This window comes from Convolutriloba macropyga, chromosome 10 (assembly GCF_964194025.1).
Source record: "Convolutriloba macropyga chromosome 10, txConMacr16.3, whole genome shotgun sequence".
Taxonomy (NCBI): Eukaryota; Metazoa; Xenacoelomorpha; order Acoela; family Convolutidae; genus Convolutriloba; species Convolutriloba macropyga.
This window is the reverse complement of record NC_134477.1, coordinates 40,882,919-40,906,128: the sequence shown is the minus strand read 5'-3', so window position 1 is coordinate 40,906,128 and position 23,210 is coordinate 40,882,919. Positions and strand designations below refer to the sequence as shown.

At 36.5% G+C, this 23,210-nt stretch overlaps 2 protein-coding genes across 2 annotated transcripts in view; one reads left to right on the top strand and one right to left on the bottom strand.

The window, feature by feature from the left end:
• Positions 1–23,210, top strand: part of LOC142348548 (10 kDa heat shock protein, mitochondrial-like) — a 124,996-nt gene that overhangs the window by 23,339 nt on the left and 78,447 nt on the right. The gene's annotated exons all lie outside the window — the stretch shown is intronic.
• LOC142348545 (uncharacterized) lies at positions 6,944–22,951 on the bottom strand. The gene is made up of 3 exons (XM_075399926.1): positions 22,285–22,951; positions 19,186–19,327; positions 6,944–7,605 (listed from the first exon to the last, which is right to left on the bottom strand). Exons 1-3 carry the CDS (start codon positions 22,425–22,427, stop codon positions 7,456–7,458), a joined length of 435 nt encoding a protein of 144 aa, XP_075256041.1. The 5' UTR covers positions 22,428–22,951; the 3' UTR covers positions 6,944–7,455.

Sequence of the window (23,210 nt, the reverse complement as noted above, 5' to 3'; positions counted from 1 at the left end):
TAGTAGGCAACAAACGCAGATTTAGTAAGGTTGAGATGTGAGAGAGCTTGAGATGATTGCTACACAGTTTTCACTGAAAGTTGATGGGCAGTGGATGAGAAAACTGTGTGTGATCCCTGCGCACAATTGGTATCTGAAAGGATAGTCTTCCAGTGGGAAATACTGTGTATGGTCCAGACAAGATAGATATAGTGAGAGTTAGAGAATTAACATCACAGAGTAGTTTTGCAACTGTGGTTGCAGAGCTAAAAATATGAGTTACTACACTACATGATTGATTTAGACAACACATGTTCTACTATGTCCCGAAAGATGGTTTTAGGAAAACTTAAGGCTCACTGGACTCAACTCCTCAAAGAGCTAGACCCCAGATGGTCGTCGCGCCGATGCTTTGGTCTTCATGGCATTGAATTCATTCCTCTAAAGGTCTGATGACTTAAAACTTAAGGCTTCGGCCAAAGGCGAGGTGCACTTTTGAAAAATTCGTAAAACAAAAATTGAATGAAAGAAGCTGAATATTTTAGAAGTTGTTTTGCTTTTTAATTTCCAAATTCAATACAAACAATTTTTTGGGTTTTGTTAGGAGGGCCAGTATGGTTATTAAAGGCTTTGTATTGATCTTGCCAACTAGCGATACGTTTTTTGCTGTATATGTCATTTCCTTTTTTTAATATTACGTCTGAGCACACGCATATTTTGCATATTTTCCTTTTGATCCATCCAGCTTAGTATTGTCTGGTTACATGCATGTTTACTTTTTAAATGATTATTTATCTTTTGGTTTTCAGACAATATTTGGGTTACCTGCTATTTGTTTTGTTTCAATTAGTTAGTCAAATCGCGAATGTTTTTGTTGTTCGGAATTTTAAGTGGATGTAATTGAGGTTAAAAAAAATCTGCAAGCTTGAGTCACGCTACTCGAACCGTTCTATGAATTATGTTTTGCAGACAAAGACTCGTTAATTAATCATTCTTTGCAGACAAAGACCCGTTACTCAATCAATTTAAGAAGATCGTTACCCGTTAAAAATCAACCTGCGGAGACAAAGATCCGCTAATAAATCAGACTTGACGGACAGTTACAATGAACTTGATCTGAAGTTAGATGTGATCTGTCGGCAAAATGTCGTGCATAGTATTCCTGAAAACCTAAAACTCAATATGACGGTACCGCGTTTCAAGACTATTTGCGGATGAGCTACTCCTGGATACTTTAGCATACTTAGGTGACAATATAGTCACAAGTTGACAATAGGGTTACTGACATTGGTAAATTGTCCTTTCACCGATCATATCATTCCTGTGATTAGTTCTCCTTTTCACACCTGCAGTTTTCAGAATGACTATTTAATCGACCATATAATAAAATGGTAGCAAGCGTGACTTGATACAAATTTATCACAACCGAAGAAGTGATTATATTGACCCCGTATCTTTGTTGTAATGTCCTTGTAATAACCACTGCTAATTTGTACGTCAGTTAACGAACGAAAAAAAAACAAAGATCATTGGGTATATTGGCATTGGCTAAGATGATATTGGGTATAAAGACAACGGGTATAATGGCATAGGGTTATAAGGCCATTGGGTGTTATGGCATTGGGTATAATTCCCCGAATCTTGCAAAAGGGGGGGGGGCAATTGTTGAAAAGATCCAAAATATCTGCTAACTTGTAAACAAATTATTGAACGAAAAGATTGGTATTGAGTTTGTGCATTGTCGCATTAGATAGAATGGAATTTGGTAGACTTTCATGTAGCCTATACAATCAAAGAAGCTTGGGTGGTGATAGTAATTGCAATACGGTATGGAAGTGATTCAAAAACAAAGTTTCTCTGAGTTATGCGCTCATTTCACTGAAAATGATCTGATTGGTTTTTATTTTTATCTTGTGAAACAACAGAATAAATTTTTGGAACTCTTTTAATTGACAGCGTTTTACATCGCCATAGTCGAACGTCACGATTCCAGGAGACCTAACAAATTTTGACAAAAGTTTAAGCACAAATAAATGTTTGGCATGTTTGCATTAAGAAAAAATTTTACTGCTTTTTTCCGATGTTTATTGTCAATACCTGTTTATAAAACGTTCATCTGTTTGACATAGTTTGATATATATTTGTTGCAACAAATCATGATTTAGTATGAAAAGTCATTTGACTTTCAATCATTGTAGGATAAAATTTAAGATTGTTGGATCTTTGGGTCAGAGCGAATTGGCTCACGCAAGGGCTCAATTACCTAACTTCTGCTAAATTCACTTCAAAATTTTGGCGTACATCTCGAACCGCTACTTGATTGATAATCAATACAATTTTTTCTCAGTGGCTTAATCAAAATAAAGTACCCTATATACATAAGGTTGCCTGTTGTTCTCAAAGTAACAAGCAATTATCTGGGAAGGATGATGAGAGATCAAACCTTGAAATGGCTATAGGTGACTTGACTTATTATCTCTACATTTTTTCAAATATTTCCTGAATGGATTATTAGAAACCAGCCGGATTCAATACCATTACACAACCAACTTTATCTATTTTTTGATCATTTGACGTTTAGCACTGAATGGCCGATGACCAAACAGACTTGACTGCATGCACTATTGTATCACAAATGCTGGTACCAAACACAGAGCTTACAAAAAAATTGAGTCTTTCAGTCTCTTCAGATCTGTATGCATAAGTACAATGAGAGTGCAACTGTTTTGTTCCGCATGAGCAAGGTCTAATAATGCACGTGTAATCACGATTCACAGATCAGATTTTACTCATAATTGCCAGGATTCCGAATACGTTCTTAGATTGAGCAAATCTTTTGCGCTTGCAGCCCTCAGAAACTTGAAACACACAGATGAATTATGTAGCGTTACGAAAATAGTTGATGACATTTTTTGATAGAATAAAACTTATGCATGTCTTTTCTATGGAATATTAATTTCAGACCAAACTTCAGTGGCTATATATTGAGATTTCGTTTTCAAAAAATTACAGTTTCCAAAAAATTACGTTTCCAAAACATTACAGTTTCCGAAACGTTTCAAAGAAAATACAGTTTTCCAGAATTATCTGGGGGTAACAAGTTATCCTTTTTTGTAAGAAACTGAACAAGAGTCATGTTTTCATTCGGATTTCTTATAGTTGACTTTTGCTACACAGCAAGACTTGACTCGAACACTTTGATGAAACTACAGGAGGGGTAGCAACTTTGCGCAAGCAATAACTTAAGACTACTCTAAAACCAACAGATTTTTATGGATAACTGTCTTCAAAAACAAATTTGACAGAGTTAGGCAACAACGAAAAACAAACAAAAAATATATATAGCCAGAGTGATGCGCTTAAACGAGCTCAAACAACTAAAAGTTGAGATCCCTCGAGGAAAAATTAAACAAGGATGCTCGTTAATGTGCGATTGCACATGATGTTCCAACTCGAGGTCATCTACTTTTTTTACTTAATTGTCAACAAAATGACATGATAATCAAAACTGGATGATTGAGTGTTAAAAAATTTTTACACAACCAAACCACTAAACGATATAAATATTGGCATGCCTCATTCCAGCGCTGACGAGATCTGCCATTAAAAACGTTACGAGAAAAAAACAAGCAACAAAATAAGCAAAAACGAAACTTTGACAGTAAAAACTCAATATTTTAATTTAAAAGCACCTATTAACAAATTCAAAAAGCAATCGCAATCGGATATAACCTCGTTTTTATCTTGTTAATTTCCTCGTTTAACCTCTAATTTACTTTTTCCTAACTACATAGCAGATGAGATTTTTCCTTAATAAGAATGGGCATCAAGTCGACAAAAAGAAGAAATATAGGTGAAATTCAGAAACCAATCAAAAAATTTTTTAAAAAAATATTTTCATAAGTCTTAAACATCACTACCTTTTACTCAATTAAACAATGATAAATTCCCTTAAAATGTCAACATGAAACCAACAGGACTTGTCTTTGGTTAGACTAAGCCGTAGAAACGGAACAAGCTCAGGAAAATCTCAAAAAACTGCAAACAAATTGCGAAAACACAATTTATTGTGGCCATTGAATACCTTGGCTATTATCTGACTTTTAATTATTTTCATACAATTGCGATTTATACTAGTTCAGCTAAATCATACTAAAAGATTAATTAAACTCGCTCGGGCCATATTTGAAAGTCATTGGTTTCTGTTATTACGCAATTGAGCTAAAAAAGGAGAAGAAACGAATAATGACCACTCACAAAAGTGTTATGAAATTGCATATTGTCCGCCAAACAAAACATCATTTACAACATATCAAACGCTATATTATTATCTGGAATCCAGAAAATGGATTGGACCTCTCAATGATGAAAACAAGTTAAAAATTGACGAAAACAACAACAAAAACTGAAAAGTTTGGAATATCTTTGAAAAAGTACAATATCATAAACTTTAGACTGTTCGCTTTAAACAGACTCCTACGGGTAACATCATTCATTCAATCTTCAATTTCAAGCTTATAAGACCTTTTCTGCAATTTACGGCTAGGTAAAGCATAAAAAACAGGTAAAAATATCAAATAAAAAAATTGAGCGAGAAAAAAGTTGAGGCCATTAAAAAATGAACATTTCCGTGGAAATTTTTCAATTTTGAATTAATTTTTTAACAGCGATGGGATTTTTTTTCTAACAATATGACTTCAGAAAATATATATACATTAGAGCCATCAACATTTTGAGGAGACTCGTAGTATCAACGCCATTAAATCCAATTGCTCTCAACGGAAGCCAGTAAATACGCTTACTTATTCCTCGATGGGACGACAAGAGAAAGTGTCATTCAAAATTTGTCAACAAGACATTATAACACGTCATTGACTTTGAAAACAGCAACAAATACAGGCAAAAACTAAAAATTCAGGAGAAAAGTGCGAGAAAATGTCGAAGCAATTTAAACCATAAGCTCTTCTCTGAAAACTCTAACTATTATCCATTGAACGCCTTTCATAAGACAATGGGAACAATCAGTATTAGGATATTGTAATAGTATTTGAAAAAGAACCAAAGATAAAAAATATCCAAAAAATAGAAAAAAATATGAAAGACACAATAATTGTTGAGTTACAAAGAGTTGGACGGGACCACTCAACGATGAGAATAAGTTAGAATTTGACTGACAAAAAGAACAACAACAAGGAAAAGTTAAAGAATAAAATGAAATCTTTGAAAAAGAATAATATCAAACTTTAAGACTATCAGCTATAAGCTGACTGCCTTTAGTAACATTTTTCATTCAATTCTCATTTAGAAGCATATGAGACCGGTCAGCCTTTTACGGCTACATAAAGAATAAAATCACAACAAATTCAAAAAGAATTAAGCGAGAAAAGTGTCGATGCCATAAAAAAAATTTTCGGTAAAAATTTTTCTATTTTCCGTTAAATTTTTAACGGCAATTGAATTACTTGTTTTAAAAAATTTGACTTCAAAAAATCAACAAATATGACCAAATACTAAAATCAAAATTTTTTTAGAAAACCTGTAGTATCAACGTCATTAAACTCATTATTTTTCAATGAAAGAAAACAAACACGCTAATTTATGCCTCGATGAGAAGATAAGGATGTTTGTTGTCCATAAGTCATCACCATAAGTCTAATGACAGTGAGAAAAACAACAAAAGAAGTAAAAGTGCAATGAGAAAGTGTCGAAGCCATTTAAACCATGTCTAAACCTTCAATTATGATTCATTGAACGCCTTCTCTGAATCATTGAAAACTATCATTAGTAGTGTAATTTAATTAAAGCAGTGTAAGTTTTCAAAAGGAACCAATTTTACAAAAAAAAATCCAAAAATGAAAAAAAATGTACGAAAACTCGTTGAATCGAAGTCATAAAACCAATAGTTGGAAGATAAATCCGCTAACCAGATTGGTATTGGCTGCAGTAGAAAAGAAGGGGGTCCTGTTTTTACTGAGAGTGACTTATAATTCACGAAAAGAAGTTTATGATCAGTTAGACATGACAATAAGTTTAATGACTGTGAGAAAAACAACAAAAGAGGTAAAAGTGCAATGAGAAATTGTCGAAGCCATTTAAACCATGTCTGAAAACTTTAATTATGATTCATTGAACGCCGTCTCTGAATCATTGAAAACTATCATTAGTAGTGTAAGTTTATGATCAGTTAGTGTTCAAAAAAATTTCAAAACATTATTCTTAAAGTCTTAACAGCCATTAGCTGTCCACTCAAAGCACTAGGTAGGTTCGCATAATGTTAGGCAGCAAATTGCACTTTTAGCCATCGAGTTTCTGTCATAGAACTCCAAAAAGTTGTTAAAATCTGATAAAGTATATCAAAGCTTCATTTAAAAGTACAGAAACTCGAGTCGGAGCAAAACAAAATGTGCTATTCCTTGAACTTTTCGTTAATTGGGCATCATTTCACTGTTAATGAGGTTTGTCATTAACGGAACTCATGGAAAGCGACTAATCTCTCATAAACTAAAGAAAAAATAATATGAAAAGTTCTCCAAAAAACATCTCTCAAATTGAATTTGATTTTTTCCCTTCCCTATGAGACCAGAACTTGCATTTCTATCACCATTCATATACTTGCACCTTAAAAATTGTTTCGTTTTAGCGTGAAATGTAATTTTGAATTGTTTTTTAATAGAAAAAATCATAATTTTTGAACAAAAATTACGCTAGAAGTGAAGAAAAACATGCCAAATATCCTGTGTTCACACAAAACTTTGACCCTCGATTACTCCTCGAAAAAAAGCAATTCAAAAAATCCTTTTTAATTGATGATACCACCCATATTTTTCTGCGATGAATAATATCGATCGGCAAAAATTGACTGAACAAAAAAAAGAAACCCATTTGAGTATACAGTTCCTCACCCCACAAGTGGGGTTGGAACGATAAATTCTGTAAAGTAGTTCTAAGATTTTCAAAAAAATAGCAAATTTGGCAAAATTAATGTAATTTTTGAATTCTAAGTAAAGTAGAATCTACATAATTGGTACAATATTTATTTATTATGAATTTAAATTCTGCTCATAACAATCCTGTAAGCTTTTGGCACAATTAACGACGACTTACAGGCCTTTACTTAGAAAATGTGGAAAGCACTCCAATTAAGCATGTGATCGATATATTGCATGAATCACTTAATTTGCCAATTAGCGGATCGAGCTGTGGACCACATTTTCACTAAATCATCAAGAAACATCAAAACTTAAAGTACATTAATAAAAGGACAATTTATAATGGATTAAGGTATCAGGATTATTAAGTCATACATAGTTGAATGGCTTCTTGGTAAACTACATATACGTTCTTTGTATGATTACAAAATTGTTCGCCCGATTATAAAAAGTGGAAACCAGCATCAAAAACAAGCAAAAATTGCGGAAATTTGGCACCGGTATACGTTAGTAACGATAATCTCTTCTCGAATCTCTGGGGAGCTAATCACAACTCGGATTCTTTTGCCAACTGTCGTTTGTGGTAGTATGTGAAGTAGAAACACAGAGTGAGAAGGAGGAGTACAATTGCCAAGAGAGCCATAAACAGGAATGCAGACAAGAATGCTGCAAGCAGGGGCTCGGGAACACCACTCGCCTAAAACAAACATTCTCCCAGATCCACGTGTTCAGGCCGATTAGACCTCTGAGCAGATCATCTCCGAGTGCACGCCTGCGCATGATGCGCTCGAATTCAATGGTCTGGAAAATTTCTCCAGCGCACTTTAGTCCAAAATTTTTCTGATCAGAGTTCACTTTGGTTTGGGATAGTCTGTTCAGAGGTGGATTTGAGTGCACACTAGTCTGATCAGAAAAGACTTCGAGTGCAGCTGAGTCTGACAGAAACCATTTCGAGAGCTTTTTTTATTTTTGCAGTCATCTTCAATCTTATGGCGCTGATCAGATCCAAGTGGTCCAGCTGATATCAGTTGCCGGTCCGCTTTAGAATTAGTTTTGAATAATTGTAGATTGTAGAAAAGAAGACGTTTTTATGGAAAACTGTCTAAGTTCATCTGTTAAGTCAGAAATATACACCAATAGCAATTGAAAATGTTTTCAACACTTGGATTTTTTTCATTTCCAAAACGCTTAAAATCGGTTTTTCCTTAGTTGAGTGTATGACTTAAAAACCTAATATCCATATTAAGAGATTTGTTTGACCAATGAGACTATTCGGGAGCATTAAAATCTTATCAGAGGCAGATGATCTCAATCTTGGTATCAATCATTTGCAACACACCAAAATTGTTTCAACAAACCAAAGATTCACAATTATGTCAAGGTGATCGTCCCCAAGTAAAGGTTCTCGATAAAAGTTACAAATGATCAGGCCGTCAAAAAGCAACTAGGAGTAGTGTCTTCAAAATTAGATGGACAAGAAGAAACTCTCAAACTTATTTCGAAGAAGCCAATTTTAAATATAACAATACAACTGATGACGAACGAAACAAAATGAGATCATAAGTAAAACCGATTAGTTTATTGTCAGAAAAAATACATAAATCTTTTTATATCTGTTATAGCAGCGTCATCGCTTATGAAACAAAACAAAGGGTTCTATTCAACATTAGTGAGCAAAATTAGAGCCATGACGTAATTACACCTCATGACGCTAGATTACAACTCATGACGTAATTTTTGAACATCAAAATGTATTTATTAATCGTTTCTCTGTGCGACTAAAAAATTGAAAACCTTTTTTGGATCATGAGAACCTTTATGCGATGGTTTCAAACAAACATCAAGAAACTCAGAAGTATTATTGAAGATTCAAAGAACGAAAAAAGACTTGCCTGACAAACTTTGTCAATGATTAATGGCCACTGAATGAAACTCAAATCTAATTCAGTCTTGGCGCTATCATTATCTTATTGACCTATTAATCATATGTGAGAAGTAAATTTTCCCACCAACAGAAACCAGATTTTAACATCCACCGACCTCCAACTAATGAACTCGATTGTACCTAACCCATATATGATTCTCGTGAAATGTTGATGAAAGTTGGAAATCACCTCCGGGATTCGGAATTAAAATCTCTTCGCATGTCAATTATGTAGAATATTTTTAGCTAATCTAATTTTTATCTGTATATTTTTGCATAGATAAGTACGATAAATGCGAGCCAATTTTTGTAGATTTTCAGTTCCAATTTTGATTTAAAAATCAACTTATTGAGTTCGTTGACCCGTGTTACCAACCACCACAATGGTGTCCAGACCAGCTACAGACGGACAAATTTTGGATCTACAGAATGCAGAATCAGCGACTGCATGGATTATGTCTTTTGTGGCGAAATTTCGCGCAGAGAAGAAAGAATACAAGATCGACACCAATGATACTGTACAGTAACTACAGGTAACTAACCAATCTTTTTCCTAGTTTGTGCGGTCAAGACGAAATTATTAAACTTAGGAGCCCAATTAGTCCCAGGAATTTGATAAATACTCCGTATAAAGACATCAGATTGGCGATTAAAAATTATACTTCTCCTAAAGAGAGGGTAGTAACGGCTGGAGGGGCTAATTTTCTGTCCGTAATACAAAGTGTAGGGGAGCCAGACGACAATTTCCTAGCGCGTTGTGGAGAGGAAGCACGCTATTGTGACTTCGAAAAAATCAAAACAGCGGCCAAACCTGACAAGGAGTAGATAAAAATAAAATTTATCTCAGGTTTGAGGGACCCTGAGGCAAAATTTAGTCTACTAAGCGGTATTAAAGCCAAAACCCGCAATATCGGTTACTGAGATCACTGAGAACTTATAGTTCAGAAGTTAAGCAATGGTGTTTGCAAGTTTTTCATCAGGTAATAAGCCTTTTACTGTGAAAGAAGAAGTTGGGTTCAAATTCAAAAAGGCCTTTCGAAAACCAACTGAAAAATACACGGCTAATTAAAGCAACAACATGTGCACTAGGTGTGGAGGTAAGCCACATTCTAGTAGACCCTGTCCAGCACTAAGTAAAAAATGCAACACCTATGAAAAAACGGACACTTCTCAAAAATGTGTTGAAGCAAACACCGACCAAATTAAGGTAAGTACAATAAACAGAATAACTTTCGCGAAAAATAAAATATTTCTGCTGAAAAAGCATCTCCACAATCGCAGATGGGAAAGTATTATACTAAAGAACAAATCTTAAGCATGTCTGCGACATGGGAATATATCTCAATAAATAACTGCAAAGTGAAAAGGCAGGTAGACACAAGTGCAGATAGCAGAGTGATATCATCAAAAATATGAACCAAGCTTGGTAAACCTCAGTTGGATGATAAGATAAGACATCTCGAAGCTTATGATGGTAATCAATTAGCGCTTCTAGGAACACCTACTTGTAACGTTGAGTGAAATGGAAGCAGGCTCACACAAAAAACTAGCAATTGTGCAGTTTGATAAGGAATTTGGACTACTTGGTAGAGACTTTCTAACCAAGCAGGGTTTGAAAAAAATTACAACCGAGCACTTACCTGCTGTGAAGGGTAATAAATCTCAAGCGAAGTTGATACCAGTATCACAGCCGATACTGCAGAGCCAGAAAAATACTTCTACCTCTTCAGGACAAGGTTACAGATTAGCTGGAACAGATGGCCGGACAGGGCATCCTTAAAGCGGTACAGCCAGGAGGAGGCACTAAAGCATCTCCAGTGCTTTGGCAGAGAAAGAAGAGTGGAGAGCTGAGACTTTGTGCGGACTCGAAAACGCATATCAATGGCAAGGTCATGGATGAGGAGTACACAATACCAAACATGGAGACGATCTTCCAGAACCTACATGGGGCCTCATACTTTGGCAGAATTGACCTCTCATGTCCCTTCTATCAAATTGAACTTTACGAGCAGGAAAAAGATATATTCACAATCAACACATCTCGGGACTGTTCAAGATGTGCCGACTACCTCAAGGACTGAAGAACTCGTCTTCAAACTTCCAGAATTGCATCGAATCAACTTTCAAAGGAATCAAAGATGTTGTGAGCTTTCAAGACGGTTTGCTGGTCTATGGAACTACCAAGGAGCAGCTCGACAAGAGAATGCTTGAAGTCATGAGTTGACTGCGTGAGAAAAATTTTACTATTAATGAGAAAAATAATCTAACTCAAAACAAGACCATAGCGTTAGTTTTTTGAGATATTCCGTTTCAAAGGAGGGAATAGCACCAGATGCCAAACATGATGAAAAAAATGCAAAAGCACCAACTAACAACAAACAACTCTAATCGTTTGTTGGGCTAATTTTTACTGATGAATGATTCCTGATTTTGCAACAAAAGTGCTACCCTTAAATAACATGAGAATTAACAATTTCTCATGCGGCAAAATGCAAAAAAAGACTTTGAAGACATAAAGAATGAATTCTCTGCTTTACCCACTTGTACAGCCTTATAGTTTACAAAAAGAAGCAACAGTTACTACAAACGCCTCTGAAAAAGCAATTGGCGGTGTTCTTTAGCAAGGAGGACATCCAGTCACATATACATTGAGAAAATTATCTCCGTCGGAGCAAAACTACTCGAAAAAGAGCGGGAACCACTGGCAATTGTGTCTGTGGTCACAAGATTGAATTCCTTCTTTGAAGACGAGTTACCCTACGTACGGACCACAAACCACTCAAATATGTCTTTGGACCAGACGAGGACATCCCGAAGACAGCATCAGCTAGAATCACAGTATGGGCAATAGCTCTAGTGGGTTTCAACTATGAGTTGAAGTACACGCCAGGAGAGCAGATACCCCACGCAGATGCTTTGAACCGAATGGATTTTGACGAAGACGAATCCGACAACGGTCGATTTTGCTTCGCAATCAATAACATCTACTTCGCTCAGAGTGATTTGGGGACCCATGCAGAAACCAAACCGAAATTGGAACAAACAGACTGCTCCAGGACATAACGAAACGAATCAAAAGTGCCAATTGAAAACAATGTTCAGGAGCGGAAAAAGTATTCGAACAACACAAAGATACACTGACCATGCACAATGGAATCATCTTCCGAGGTGTTGTTCCTTTCATTGCACCCAAACTACGACACTTGCTTTTGGCAAAATCGCATGAGACACATTCTGGTAAGAAAGCAACTGAGGCATCAGTTAGAATGATAGCGTGGTGGCCTAGCATTACCCAAGACGGTCAACATTTTGTTAATAGTTGTAAGAATTGTCAAATGTGCAGGCCTAGCGTGAGAAAAAGAGTCTTTCTGTGGCCAAAAACCGACGTTTGTGAACGGCTCCATATGGACTAGGGTTAGGTTATGGACCAAGGCAATACCTTAGTAATTGTTGACGCGGGTTATGGCTGGATAGAAGATTTCTCCGCGGTAAGTAGAACATCAGAAACAGTTAAAGTATATCTTAGTCAAATCATTGCAAGATTCGGAATACCAAAAACTTTAGTACCTAATGGTCTTGAATTTGCAAGTGACGACTTTTAACAGTGGTGTGAATCACCAGGAATTAAGAAAATGGAATCACCCGTCTATCATCCAGGAGCTAATTGACTAGCTGAAAGGGCAGTTCGGACAGTAAAGCGGGCACTTAAGCATGGAGTCCCAATCGTAATGTGTCATTTGGAGTATTCCTGCAAAAGGCACTGATGACACATCGCAACACTTTAAGGACGAGGAGAAATACTCCAGTTGAACTCCCGCTGGGACGCAGAGTGAAACTAACAGCAATAGCAGATTCCGACTCGTGCGAACCCATTCTATTCAAGGCCCATGTTTCAAGGTTCATTGTCAAAAAGGGCTTGAGGACATCTTTCCTATTTAACCGAAATTTTTAACGCGGCCTATATTAGTGAGCGATGACCAGATTTCGAGACTAGACGAGGACAATGTGAAAACTGAACCATCAGTGGAGGAGATCACATCTCACTCAGAACCGCAACTTCAGAACTCGGATGTGGGACCTTCTTATCAAGATGAAGCTTCTGCAGCCATATCAGCTGCAGAGCATCAGCAACCTGAACCACCAGAACCTTCACAAACATCAACAAGAAACAGAAAACAGCCAGACAGATTTGGAGAACCTATACCCGCGAACTTGCTTAAAAATGGAGGGTGGATGTGATGGTTTCAAACAAACATCAAGAAACTCAGAAGTATTATTAAAGATTCAGAGAACGAAAAAAGACTTGCCTGACAAACTTTGTCAATGATTAATGGCCACTGAATGAAACTCAAATCTAATTCAGTCTTGGCGCTATCATTATCTTATTGACCTATTAATCATATGTGAGAAGTAAATTTTCCCACCAACAGAAACCAGATTTTAACATCCATCGACCTCCAACTAATGAACTCGATTGTACCTAACCCATATATGATTCTCGTGAAATGTTGATGAAAGTTGGAAATCACCTCCGGGATTCGGAATTAAAATCTCTTCGCATATCAATTATGTAGAATATTTTTAGCTAATCTAATTTTTATCTGTATATTTTTGCATAGATAAGTACGATAAATGCGAGCCAATTTTTGTATATTTTCAGTTCCAATTTTGATTTAAAAATCAACTTATTGAGTTCGTTGACCCGTGTTACCAACCACCACAATGGTGTCCAGACCAGCTACAGACGGACAAGTTTTGGATCTACAGAATGCAGAATCAGCGACTGCATGGATTATGTCTTTTGTGGCGAAATTTCGCGCAGAGAAGAAAGAATACAAGATCGACACCAATGATACTGTACAGTAACTACAGGTAACTAACCAATCTTTTTCCTAGTTTGTGCGGTCAAGACGAAATTATTAAACTTAGGAGCCCAATTAGTCCCAGGAATTTGATAAATACTCCGTATAAAGACATCAGATTGGCGATTAAAAATTATACTTCTCCTAAAGAGAGGGTAGTAACGGCTGGAGGGGCTAATTTTCTGTCCGTAATACAAAGTGTAGGGGAGCCAGACGACAATTTCCTAGCGCGTTGTGGAGAGGAAGCACGCTATTGTGACTTCGAAAAAATCAAAACAGCGGCCAAACCTGACAAGGAGTAGGTAAAAATAAAATTTATCTCAGGTTTGAGGGACCCTGAGGCAAAATTTAGTCTACTAAGCGGTATTAAAGCCAAAACCCGCAATATCGGTTACTGAGATCACTGAGAACTTATAGTTCAGAAGTTAAGCAATGGTGTTTGCAAGTTTTTCATCAGGTAATAAGCCTTTTACTGTGAAAGAAGAAGTTGGGTTCAAATTCAAAAAGGCCTTTCGAAAACCAACTGAAAAATACACGGCTAATTAAAGCAACAACATGTGCACTAGGTGTGGAGGTAAGCCACATTCTAGTAGACCCTGTCCAGCACTAAGTAAAAAATGCAACACCTATGAAAAAACGGACACTTCTCAAAAATGTGTTGAAGCAAACACCGACCAAATTAAGGTAAGTACAATAAACAGAATAACTTTCGCGAAAAATAAAATATTTCTACTGAAAAAGCATCTCCACAATCGCAGATGGGAAAGTATTATACTAAAGAACAAATCTTAAGCATGTCTGCGACATGGGAATATATCTCAATAAATAACTGCAAAGTGAAAAGGCAGGTAGACACAAGTGCAGATAGCAGAGTGATATCATCAAAAATATGAACCAAGCTTGGTAAACCTCAGTTGGATGATAAGATAAGACATCTCGAAGCTTATGATGGTAATCAATTAGCGCTTCTAGGAACACCTACTTGTAACGTTGAGTGAAATGGAAGCAGGCTCACACAAAAAACTAGCAATTGTGCAGTTTGATAAGGAATTTGGACTACTTGGTAGAGACTTTCTAACCAAGCAGGGTTTGAAAAAAATTACAACCGAGCACTTACCTGCTGTGAAGGGTAAAAAATCTCAAGCGAAGTTGACACCAGTATCACAGCCGATACTGCAGAGCCAGAAAAATACTTCTACCTCTTCAGGACAAGGTTACAGATTAGCTGGAACAGATGGCCGGACAGGGCATCCTTAAAGCGGTACAGCCAGGAGGAGGCACTAAAGCATCTCCAGTGCTTTGGCAGAGAAAGAAGAGTGGAGAGCTGAGACTTTGTGCGGACTCGAAAACGCATATCAGTGGCAAGGTCATGGATGAGGAGTACACAATACCAAACATGGAGACGATCTTCCAGAACCTACATGGGGCCTCATACTTTGGCAGAATTGACCTCTCATGTCCCTTCTATCAAATTGAACTTTACGAGCAGGAAAAAGATATATTCACAATCAACACATCTCGGGGACTGTTCAAGATGTGCCGACTACCTCAAGGACTGAAGAACTCGTCTTCAAACTTCCAGAATTGCACCGAATCAACACTCAAAGGAATCAAAGGTGTTGTGAGCTTTCAAGACGGTTTGCTGGTCTATGGTACTACCAAGGAGCAGCTCGACAAGAGAATGCTTGAAGTCATGAAATGACTGCGTGAGAAAAAATTTACTATTAATGAGAAAAATAATCTAACTCAAAACAAGACCATAGCGTTAGTTTTTTGAGATACTCCGTTTCAAAGGAGGGAATAGCACCAGATGCCAAACATGATGAAAAAAATGCAAAAGCACCAACTAACAACAAACAACTCTAAGCGTTTGTTGGGCTAATTTTTACTGATGAATGATTCCTGATTTTGCAACAAAAGTGCTACTCTTAAATAACATGAGAATTAACAATTTCTCATGCGGCAAAATGCAAAAAAAGACTTTGAAGACATAAAAAATGAATTCTCTGCTTTACCCACTTGTACAGCCTTATAGTTTACAAAAAGAAGCAACAGTTACTACAAACGCCTCTGAAAAAGCAATTGGCGGTGTTCTTTAGCAAGGAGGACATCCAGTCACATATACATTGAGAAAATTATCTCCGTCGGAGCAAAACTACTCGAAAAAGAGCGGGAACCACTGGCAATTGTGTCTGTGGTCACAAGATTGAAGTCCTTCTTTGAAGACGAGTTACCCTACGTACGGACCACAAACCACTCAAATATGTCTTTGGACCAGACGAAGACATCCCGAAGACAGCATCAGCTAGAATCACAGTATGGGCAATAGCTCTAGTGGGTTTCGACTATGAGTTGAAGTACACGCCAGGAGAGCAGATACCCCACGCAGATGCTTTGAACCGAATGGATTTTGACGAAGACGAATCCGACAACGGTCGATTTTGCTTCGCAATCAATAACATCTACTTCGCTCAGAGTGATATGGGGACCCATGCAGAAACCAAACCGAAATTGGAACAAACAGACTGCTCCAGGACATAACGAAACGAATCAAAAGTGCCAATTGAAAACAATGTTCAGGAGCGGAAAAGTATTCGAACAACACAAAGATACACTGACCATGCACAATGGAATCATCTTCCGAGGTGTTGTTCCTTTCATTGCACCCAAACTACGACACTTGCTTTTGGCAAAATCGCATGAGACACATTCTGGTAAGAAAGCAACTGAGGCATCAGTTAGAATGATAGCGTGGTGGCCTAGCATTACCCAAGACGGTCAACATTTTGTTAATAGTTGTAAGAATTGTCAAATGAGCAGGCCTAGCGTGAGAAAAAGAGTCTTTCTGTGGCCAAAAACCGACGTTTGTGAACGGCTCCATATGGACTAGGGTTAGGTTATGGACCAAGGCAATACCTTAGTAATTGTTGACGCGGGTTATGGCTGGATAGAAGATTTCTCCGCGGTAAGTAGAACATCAGAAACAGTTAAATTATATCTTAGTCAAATCATTGCAAGATTCGGAATACCAAAAACTTTAGTACCTAATGGTCTTGAATTTGCAAGTGACGACTTTTAACAGTGGTGTGAATCACCAGGAATTAAGAAAATGGAATCACCCGTCTATCATCCAGGAGCTAATTGACTAGCTGAAAGGGCAGTTCGGACAGTAAAGCGGGCACTTAAGCATGGAGTCCCAATCGTAATGTGTCATTTGGAGTATTCCTGCAAAAGGCACTGATGACACATCGCAACACTTTAAGGACGAGGAGAAATACTCCAGTTGAACTCCCGCTGGGACGCAGAGTGAAACTAACAGCAATAGCAGATTCCGACTCGTGCGAACCCATTCTATTCAAGGCCCATGTTTCAAGGTTCATTGTCAAAAAGGGCTTGAGGACATCTTTCCTATTTAACCGAAATTTTTAACGCGGCCTATATTAGTGAGCGATGACCAGATTTCGAGACTAGACGAGGACAATGTGAAAACTGAACCATCAGTGGAGGAGATCACATCTCACTCAGAACCGCAACTTCAGAACTCGGATGTGGGACCTTCTTATCAAGATGAAGCTTCTGCAGCCATATCAGCTGCAGAGCATCAGCAACCTGAACCACTAGAACCTTCACAAACATCAACAAGAAACAGAAAACAGCCAGACAGATTTGGAGAACCTATACCCGCGAACTTGCTTAAAAATGGAGGGTGGATGTGATGGTTTCAAACAAACATCAAAAAACTTAGAAGTTTTATCGAAGTTTCAAAGAACGAAAAGCGAAGCTTCCTGACAAAAATGGTCAATAAGTAATGGCCACAGGTTGAAAATAAAATATAATTCAGTCTTGGCGCTATCATTAACTTATTGATCAATCAATCAAATATCAGAAGTAATATCTCCCATCAACAGAAACCTGATTCTAACATCCACCGACCTCCAACTAATGATCTCGATTGTACCTAACCCATATATGATTCTCATGAAATGTTGATAAAAGTTGAAAATCACCTCCGGGATTCGGACATAAAATCTATTTGCATGTCAATCATGTAAAATATTTTTAGCTAATCTGAATTTTCTCTGTATATTTTCGCCTAAATAAGTACTATAAATACGAGCTGTTTTTGTATATTTTCAGTTCCAATTTTAATTTAAAATTCAACTTATTGAATTCTTTGACCCGTGTTATTTTCTCCTAAATAAGTACTATAAATACGAGCTGTTTTTGTATATTTCAGTTCCAATTTTAATATAAAATTCAACTTATTGAATTCTTTGACCCGTGTTATCGGCCACGACACTTTAAAAGCAGGTTCACAAGCAAAATTTATTAGCTAGGTTAAACGCGCTCATATATAATTATAGAGAAATTAATCAGAACTAACTAAAACGAAACCATTGATATTCAAGAAAAAAAATGTACAAAGTTGATTTAGGCAGTTTTCTCAAATACAAACTCCTGAAATATCATTAACTTATTGCTCTATCAATCAAATATCAGAAGTAAAATCTCCCATCAACAGAAACCTGATTCTAACATCCACCGACCCCCAACTAATGATCTCGATTGTACCTAACCCATATATGATTCTCATGAAATGTTGATAAAAGTTGAAAATCACCTCCGGGATTCGGACATAAAATCTATTTGCATGTCAATCATGTGAAATGTTTTTAGCTAATCTGAATTTTCTCTGTATATTTTCGCCTAAATAAGTACTATAAATACGAGCTGTTTTTGTATATTTTCAGTTCCAATTTTAATTTAAAATTCAACTTATTGAATTCTTTGACCCGTGTTATCGGCCACGACACTTTAAAAGCAGGTTCACAAGCAATATTTATTAGCTAGGTTAAACGCGCTCATATATGATTATAGGGAAATTAATCAGAACTAACTAAAACGAAACCATCGATATTCAAGAAAAAAAAATGTACAAAGTTGATTTAGGCAGTTTTCTCAAATACAAACTCCTGAAAGGAAAAAGCTTTTTGATCATTTCATAAACTGGTCGCAGGATTTTTTGGTCTGATATGCTCTGATCACACAACATTTGGGTCTAGGAATGTGTGAAAATATAAATTTTTCAAGGAACTTAATGTGGGTTAATGAACAATCAATCAGACTAATAAAAAAGCGGAGAAGTTGATTTGCTTTATATAATCAGTATATATTGTGATAATTTTGATTTGCTTTTTGAAAAGTACCATTGATAGTTGCGTTGTCAAGATTTGAAACAATTTTTGTCAAGTTGTATGGCAATCTTTTTTCAAGTGAATTTCATTGTTCATTGCGCCTTAATTAACATCAAATATCATCATCCTACATGTTAGCGAGTCGCTTCTGTACCGCTTTTTTCTTGATCGGATTTTCGTCTGAGAGACTTGAATTTGTAAGCACTGAGCCCCTATATGGCGGTTCTTGTTGTCACGGCAATTTATGATTATACAGTATTAAAAATGACTGTTGCGTTGCCAATATATCTACTTACTTGGAGTTGTTTGGGCACTAAGAAGTGCAACAGATCAGTCAAATTGTATGTGGTTACTTTGTCTAAAACTTCACCCGCTCTTCTGATCCACTCATGTTCACTTTCCTCTTCACTTTCCCCGTTAATAAACATCATCATGTCACTGTTGGCACAATCACCCGATTTCACTTATAATATCTAGGTTTTTCGAATGTCATACCTAATTGTCATCGAGCTCTCTTTCGTCGCCTCTCTAATTGTCTGTTCAATTAGTTTCGATGACAAAAAAACACCTGAGACCTTAGTTTGAAAAGTTTTGTAGTGATAATTATTGTAGCGAGGATTGTTGGTAGCATAGATTATTATAGATAGAAAAATGTAAATTTGACATCAAACTATGTTTTAGTATCTATCACGATCAAGGATAACCGGAATGATTCGCAGTCAAACATAATTCAACACAAAGTACTGTAAATGCAATACAAATTCAATGCAAAAGTTTTAAAATGTACTAATTCAAATGATGACGCATGAAGTTTCTTCTTATCGACTCCAAGTTATAAAACTATTATTATTTATAAAGAGATTGCACTAACACTTTCGACTTGAATCAAAATGCTCTTTAAGATGCCATACAACGTAGCAGTGTTGTGTTTTGGACAACGAGCTTTGCAAAAAAAGACTGTGTTGAGCCTCAACTAGCGTAGACAAAGAAAAGCGTTGAAACTTAAATTGCAGAGGCACAGAAAAAACCAAAACCGCAACTAACCTTCCGCGGAAAGAAAACTACAGCGCGGCATGATGGGAAGAAATCAAGTCTAAATCAGTGTGACAATCACCTACCTCATCGGAAAGATAGTGAAACGCTGGCAAAATAAGCAAAGTTGCGCCAAAGTTGATCAATTTGAGATCAATAGAAAAATTCTGCGAAATAGAGACAGATAGTTAGATAGAGAAAGAGAGAGAGAGAGAGAGAGAGAGAGAGAGAGAGAAATTGGAAAAGTACCATATTTTGGCGTGAAAGCCAAGCAGAAGTGCGACAAAAATTTTTTCTGTATACTACTGTCAGGTATATTTATGTAGCAAATGACCTGTTATTAGTTACTTTCTCATGTTTCTTAAATTAGTGAAACAGAAGATTCAATGTTACGCTTGATAGTTCTTCAAAAATTTCGTCGAAATATCAAATTTAGTGTGCGCTGATTAATTCATTTTGTGTCTTGTTTTTTTTTCAAACAAAAGTGTCAATACAGATGCTAAAATACAAGCACAACTTTAAAATAAATTTTTTAAAACTGCTAAACCAGTCTAGGCATATTATTTCGGTCTCTATTTGTTAAAATATGTTGTTGAACTTCGTTACGTTTAGTCATTGTTGTTTGATCTACGCCATGGCCTGAAAAAAGTTTTGCTGTTTTTTACTCCTTTGCACAACAAGCAACCACTAACAACTGCAGTCGAGGTTAGCCAGATAAACACAGCGACAAAAAAGTCCAATCGCAAAAAGCCAACACAGACCTTACACGATGATGAGTTTAAGGATCCTTTCCGTCCCCCCCCACGCCCATTTTTACCACACTTACACATATTATAGCATATTGTTAACATTTCAGACAATTACTTATATACAATTAGGCACAAATGGCATTTACAATTACATGATGCAGCGAACATTTGAAATTAACACATTTACATTAATTCAAAGGAGAATGCTTTTTTTTATTTTTTTGCGCTTATCTTGCATAGGATTTGTTTAATAGCAGTATTTTAGTTGACATCCGGTAACAAAAATCGATCCAATCTTGTACTCTTGCCGGCAACTTATAATGAATAAAATAAGGGATCTGTGAGGACCAAAAATTGCATATTTGGTGGGTGGGGTGCAAACAGACTGGTTTTATATAACTGGGGGGGGGGGGGGGGGCAAACAGAAAAGATACGAGCTTAGCATCAATTGCTGAAATAAAAAACAAAATCCAAAAACTTCCGAAAATTGTTTCACAATAAATTTGATTGAAGATGGTTGTACACGAAAATCACCCTTTGATCTCCGCTGAATTAATTGGATATGTAAAGCAATGATAGTGATATAACGTACATAAAGTTACATAACTGGACTGCGAAAACGTAATATAAAAACCCGGACCAAATGGCCTCCGAAAAAAGGACGTTATAGAAATTACTTTGTAATATGTACGTGATCAGACGTTGTGACCACGAGGATCGTCTCGTGTTTACAGCCTTAAATATAAATCCTTAAATCCATACAAAATCATGCATCGTGTGTTTTCAATGTTAGGTACGCAAAAGTTTATTTATACAAGTTTCCATTGATTCTGTATCACTGTGGAATTAGTGAGGTTTACCACTCCATTACAAAGACTACCTTTTAACACAGTCATTTCAGATGACATCCCAATAAATTTTAAAGCTCACATTTTGAAAAAATCAATAATTCCAAAAATCAATATTTTTGCTGATTTCGGTTTTATTCTGGCGGCCATTAATGAGCATTTTGCATCCTCTGGTCAATCCAATTTTACTTGAGGAGACCGACCTTGATCAACTATTTTAATTATTGTCAACTTTAAGTTTCAATTACACTTTAAATGGTTCAAAAAAGTGTTTCTGCGTAATGACAGCTGAGCAATATTAGTATTTTAGTCTGTAGTGCAGTGTATTTACTGTAGCCTGTACTGATATGTGGGTGGAACTTGTGTGTGTGTGTGTGTGTGTGTGTGTGGGGGGGGGGGGGGGGGGAGGGGGGGGGGTGGAACTATATTGTAGCAGTGCTACTCAAATGGGTTTTTTTCTCCCTCATTTCAACTGTTCAATTTGCGAGATAAATTCTTTTCTTTAGCGACTATTGTCACTTCTCTTGCGTCTGAAAATTTATCATGGTACCATTATTGCAGCCACAATTGGTCACGCTAAGGTCAAATCAAAGCTATTGTCAAATGAGAACTCATAACACATCCTCAAACAGACAGCTTCACTGAGGCATGGGATCGAACTATCGATTATTCATGTGTCAACCACACACCTTACTTCTCGGCTATCACACCCCTCTTAACTGATCTATACTTAAAATCTGATCATGGGACAGACTATTAAGTGAACCCGGGTTTCTGCAATTGTCCATTTCGTTGTCGCAACTGGGAGATGAACAAAGTGTGAGATACTCTGAGTTGCTGAAGAGTCGAGTCATCATGTCTCGTCAGCCAATCAATTTCGCTCGCACTGTAGATTCTGTTTTCATCCATACTTTTAGGCTTTTAGCATACAATTGCGTAAAGTTGGGGCGCAACAGTTCCACCCAAAAATAAAGGATGAGAAAACGAACGATAATCAATTGTTTTGAGATATCTGACTCCCGATAGAGATGAAAGCTTTAACTAATAACGGATGATTTCAGTATGTTAACTAGAACTTGTAATAAAGGAGCGTTTACAGTAATTATACTAACAAACTTATGAATTAAATCCAGTTGAACTTTTGTTGAAAAGTGATCAGAAGTAATCAGTCAGAATCTCTTAAAACAATACGTGTATAAGGTACAGATCAAATTTAGGGAAGTCATTTTAGCTCAAAATTCAGATCCGAGTGAATTCTTCTATAACCGAATACAAATGATCAATTCTTCTATGCATAAATTGTTATTTGATCACGTGGTCAGGGAGAATTGTTTCCAATGACAGAAATCGATAGATTTTGATCTGATTGTTAAAAGTATTTTCCACTGATGCGTGCAAAACAGGTGTTCAGATAACAATAAAGTGCAATTATTGCCAGAAAAGAACATTCATTACAGAGCATTACTATTGGATACTATTGGATGTCTCAGAAATAGACAGTATTTGGACCTTTAAAATAAAAATTAAAGAAAAGATACTCCCCTAGTCGAGACCGGATGGTTATCATGTATAAATCTGGCAGGTTCCTACAAAGACAGAAGACGATGCATCTTCTGGCTGAAATTTCCTGCCGATTCCTATTCTGTATTAGAAAAGATGTCGACTCCATATTACCAAATCTTGAAAGAATCT

Excerpts from the sequence above, each read along its gene's own strand:
- LOC142348545 (XM_075399926.1), bottom strand. The coding sequence starts at position 22,427 with ATGGATGAAAACAGAATCTACAGTGCGAGCGAAATTGATTGGCTGACG. Across the intron at positions 19,328-22,284 it reads GGACAATTGCAGAAACCCGG|TGACATGATGATGTTTATTA; the intron begins GTTCACTTAATA and ends TTGTGCCAACAG. Across the intron at positions 7,606-19,185 it reads TAGTGCCCAAACAACTCCAA|GCGAGTGGTGTTCCCGAGCC; the intron begins GTAAGTAGATAT and ends TGTTTGTTTTAG.